General features: G+C 38.4%; 1 protein-coding gene across 1 annotated transcript; it reads right to left on the reverse strand.

Annotated features, from left to right (window-relative positions):
• Nucleotides 1-902: 902 nt before the first annotated feature.
• LOC107854368 lies at nt 903-4,894 on the reverse strand (the record flags this gene model as incomplete). Its single annotated transcript, XM_047413737.1, is given in 3 exon segments — nt 903-1,432; nt 4,048-4,238; nt 4,320-4,894. Coding segments are annotated over 2 exon segments (510 nt in total). The 3' UTR covers nt 903-1,432; nt 4,048-4,232.

The following is a 4,894-nucleotide window of genomic DNA, read 5'->3' on the forward strand; positions in this document are numbered from 1 at the left end:
GGGTATCAAAGGACTTTTGTTAGGGAGCATTCGCCCTTGAAAAGTACTTCTACACATGGTAACTCCACTAGGCCTAGTTATTTCATTTCCCAAAGAATCAATCTCCAAGAAAAGCCCATCATCAACAAGTGCATAACCTCTTACTATTGTTCATCAATGAGCATATTTATTCAAAATATAAAATTAGCCAGACTTGACTATACGGAAGAAGCATAATACATTTTACTGAAATGAAGTATTTGTAAGAAAGAAGTCTCCATATTTGGTTTCTAAAATATGGAGTATTCCTTTTTGTTTCTTCTTAGTTCTTCTTAGTGTCGAAAGTTAGTTTATTTCGATAAAAGAATTTGTTCTTCAATCAATAAAAATCTAATGAAAATGAATTATTCAGCTACGAGTAAGGCCTGCCTCTAATAAGATCAATGACGTTAGATTGCCAAAGAGATGCCTCGTCGTTCGTCTCATTGTCAATCAATCTTTCCAAGTGGTAGACCTACACATACAGTCGTTAACGATGCATGATCACAACAGACATCACAATGATCAATCTAAACATATGTGATTGATTGTGCGTCTATAAAATCTCTTCAGCTGTTCAGCATGAAACTAGTCGAATCTGTCTAAATAATGAGACCTTGGCATCCGAGGATGTCTAGGCCAGGTCAGCACAATCATTCTGTATCAAATAGAAGTTACAACAGCTTCCTCTGTCCCTAGATACCAAACTAAGGGATTAATATCTGAATCTATCATTGAGTATATTAAGATAGAAGAAAAAGCACTGGCTTATTTACACTACGGTAAGGCAGCGAACACGCAGAAGATAAATAAGGCAAAACTATAAAAGAGATGCATACAAATAAATTGTCAAAAGCAGGCCAAAAAAGGAGAACTCACAGACATCAAGAAAGCCGAACAAGGAACAACGTTAATATATTAAACATGAAAATATTGCAGTATATATAAAGTATATACTTACGTCGGACCATTACCAAAGTATTCACTGTTTTCAAATCCAGTAGCTAAAGGAAAATATGCATGACATCAATTCAGTATCCATGGGGACAAGTGAAAATACCATTTTGTTGTGACACCTCACAAAGCATAAGCTTCCGTGTGTAGATGCTCTAATGAAGTCCATCATAGGTTTTTTTTTTTTTTTTCTGGAAATGATAGGGGAGAGGATTACAAGGTGGGGTATTGAAAACCTGGGAGTTCAAATTGCCAACTAACTGGATTACTACGCCTCCATCTTCGTGGTGCATCAATTATCTCCAATACATCTGTGTTTGTGAGAAAGTAGTTTTCCAAATCCAGTAGCTCCATCAAGTCAATGTTTTGCTGCAATTCAACTTTCTTTAGCTCATGCCTCCAACATTTCCAAGGTAGAGATGCACAACCAGGTTTCTCATCTTCATCATCAGCTGCATCTCTGTATGTAAATTACAAAACCGGAGATAATAAGTTAGAAGCGAATTTGCATGAAAGGAACAAGGGTAATAAATATATCCATGAACAGTCTCTCATGGAATTAGTCAAGGTGAGCGAAGTTGACCCGGACACCACGGTTATTTTAAAAAAATCGATCATGAAACCAACATAGGAAAGGTAAAAATTCTTTAGTATAGACAACTTATAAAAAGCTGGCGCAAAATCCCTCTACCCCACCCCCAAACCTCGGGGGGCTAAAGAAGAAAAAGAGGAAACAGTCACTGTGAATGGAAGGGGAAGCTTAGTCCCATTACGCAAATCAAAACAATGTGTGGTTTGATTAGATGAGAGATGCACGTATCATCTTTCCACTAATTATGGAAATACACTTTTGTTCCTACTTGATGCCGTGGGTCTACCCGTTAAGTCACACTATGAAAGTTTGGAAGGGGGTGGTGGAGATGAGGATGAGGAGGGGCGTGACTATTTCCGAGAACCAGTTCGGATTCAGGCTATGACGCTCAACTACAGAATCGGCTCACCTTGAAAGGAGACTTTCAAGAGACTGGTGGGAGTAGTACAGGGAGAGGAAGAAGGATCTACACATGGAGTTCATTGACTTAGACAAGACTTACGACAAAGTTCCTCGGGAGGTGCTATGGAGATGCTTGGAGGCTAAAGGTGTACCTATGACGTACATTAGGGCGATCCCAGACATGTATGATAGAGCACAAAACTCGGTGAGGACATTATTCTAATTGACGGGAATCGGGGTGGAGCTAACGCAAAGCTGGAGGTTTGGAGGCAAACCTTGGAGTCTAATGAATTCAAGTTGAGTAAAACCAAGGCAGAATATTTGGATGCAAGTTCAGTGATGTAATGTCGGAGCCTAGCGTGGAAGTGAGGCTTGATATACAGACAATTCGAAAAATAAAAAACATAGAAAGTTTCAAGTATCTTAGTCTATTATCCAAGGAAATGGGGAGATTGATGAAGATGTCACTCATTGTATAGGTGTAGGGTGGATGAAATGGAGACTCGCGTTTGGAGTACGGTGTGATAAGAAAGTGCCACCAAAACTTAAAAGACAAGTTTTGCAGAGCGGTGGGTAGACTACATTGTACGGAGCAGAGTGTTGGCAAGTAAAGAACTCCCACATTCAGAAGATAAGAGTTGCGGAGATGAGTATGTTGAAATGGATGTGTGGGCATACTAAGAGAGATATTAAGAATGAAGATATCCGGGATAAAGTAGGCATTGCCTTAATAGAGGACAAGATACGGGAAACAAGCTGAGATGGTTTGGGCATGTGCAAAGGAGAGGAACAGGTGCCCAGTGGGGAGGTATGAGAGGTTGGCTATAGATGATTTCAAGGGAGGTAGAGATAGGCTGAAGAAGTAACAGAGAGAGGTGATTAAACAGGACATGACACAAACTTCATCTTACCGAGGACATGACCTTAGATCGAAGGTTATGGATGAGACGGACTAGGGTAGGAGGTTAGTTAGATAATTTAGCAACGACTTGCTTATTCTTCTATACTACTAGTTGTAGTACTACTCCTGCAGTTTCTTATCCTTTGAGTTCGGTTATTATCTGTGAACACTTCAACTGTCATTTTATCTTGTTATGACTACTGTTTAGTATGATTTGTCAGGCCGTCTATAGTATTTTGCCATGACTATCTTCACTTCTGACTGCTCTACCTCTAAAGTAGTAGTGAGGCCTGCGCACACCACCTCACACCCCACTTCGTAGGAATACACTGAAATATGTTGTAATATACTTGGGTCTTCTTTACGGCAAAAAGAAAAAGCTTGTGGAGTCCTTTTTTTTTAGTTGAATTTTTGGTGGCTTTTTGGGCCATTTTATTTATTATTGAAATATGTACAAAAAACCAAAGCTTGAGGAGCGTTCGTTCCTGCTGTTTTAGTATTATGAATAACAATAACATAACAACAACAACTAAAGGTCAATATCAATATTCAAGCAATAAGATTGGCTATACGAATTCTATAACAACAATAACAATAAGAATAGTAATAAAATACTAGAAGACTTTTGCATGTTCTAAATGAATCCCACAAAGATTAAAAGTCTCCTAAAAAGAACTTAAGAAATAAAGTAAATGTACTAACATGACTAAAACATAGCCCCAACTAATTGATCGAGAACTTAGAATTTCAAATTTATCCATATCACACGATTTCTCAAACTATTCACAAATCAACCAAGGACCCCTGACCCTTAACCTGTCAACAAACAAACGCATTTGCAAATATTTCTAGGGAAAAAGTTTATATAAACAACATTTAAGGGGCTACAGAGATTTTGGTAACCTTTATAATAGGCTCAAAATTACTAGTTTGTAGGTGATACAATTTTGCATATGTTGGTTCACTAAGTATAGGTTCTGGCTAATTTGCGCACAACTGGAATACTGCTAGGTAAACAAAACCACGTATGTAGTTTTTGTCACTAAAACAAAGAATCAAAAGGCATTTAAGAAAGGAAACGTAATGCAAGGACAATCATACAAAAAGAACAAAAGGTGCAGGCAACTAATCTTTTCGTACATACTATGATGTTAGTGCTGTTGAAAGATAAATGTATTACCTTCAGCATCTCTAATTCTACATTCCCGCAAAAAGATAGGGTGTCCACTTGAGGAGAAAACCGAAGCAAACTATCAACAATGCCCACCACATCTGGATGTTTCACATGACTCTCAATTTGTATGTGCAAATGCTTAGTGCCATAAAGTGGAGGAAGCAAGGTATCTCTCACGTCTTTGGGTATAACTATCGCTTGCACAAAGAAAAAAGGAATTATGAGAAATGCAGAAGTAGTTATTCGGGCAGAGCAAGTAGAGAATGTGTTGCAGATACCTTGTAATCATCACAGCATAGGCAAATAGCCTTGGAATGATTAAAGTTACGGAGAGACTTCGTGAGCTCAGAGTACCAGTTAGTGTCAGGGGTTTCTGGAATCAATTTGAGCTTAACTTCCAGCAGAGGTGAAGCTTTCAGATGGAATGCGGGTAAGGGATTAACAATATCATTTCCATAACGAACGTCAGATGAGAAACCTAAAAAGTTAGGTGTGTCCAGATCAACCTCAATCAGATTGTTGCACGAGACTAATATAAGATACTTGAGTCGGTTACTTGAGATCTTCACGGTCCTCAACGATGAACAAAGATACAAGTCAAAGATTTCAAGGTTGAGTAGATTTGGTAAAAGGTTCTCTAACCATTGGTCAGTCACAACCAAACTGCTGAGTTTCAAACGTTTGAGGGCTACACAAGCATTTATGTTGATTAATAAATTCAGGTCCCAACTATCGGATCTAATGTATAGGCCTTTCAGATTAGGTGCTGCAATATCAACCATCTGGAATTCAGGAGGGGAAGATTCCAAATATACTAACCTTAGTTTAGGTAAAGTACCTGCATCTTGTAAAC

The sequence above is a fragment of the Capsicum annuum genome, chromosome 6 (genome assembly GCF_002878395.1).
Source record: "Capsicum annuum cultivar UCD-10X-F1 chromosome 6, UCD10Xv1.1, whole genome shotgun sequence".
NCBI classification, from domain to species: domain Eukaryota; kingdom Viridiplantae; phylum Streptophyta; class Magnoliopsida; order Solanales; family Solanaceae; genus Capsicum; species Capsicum annuum.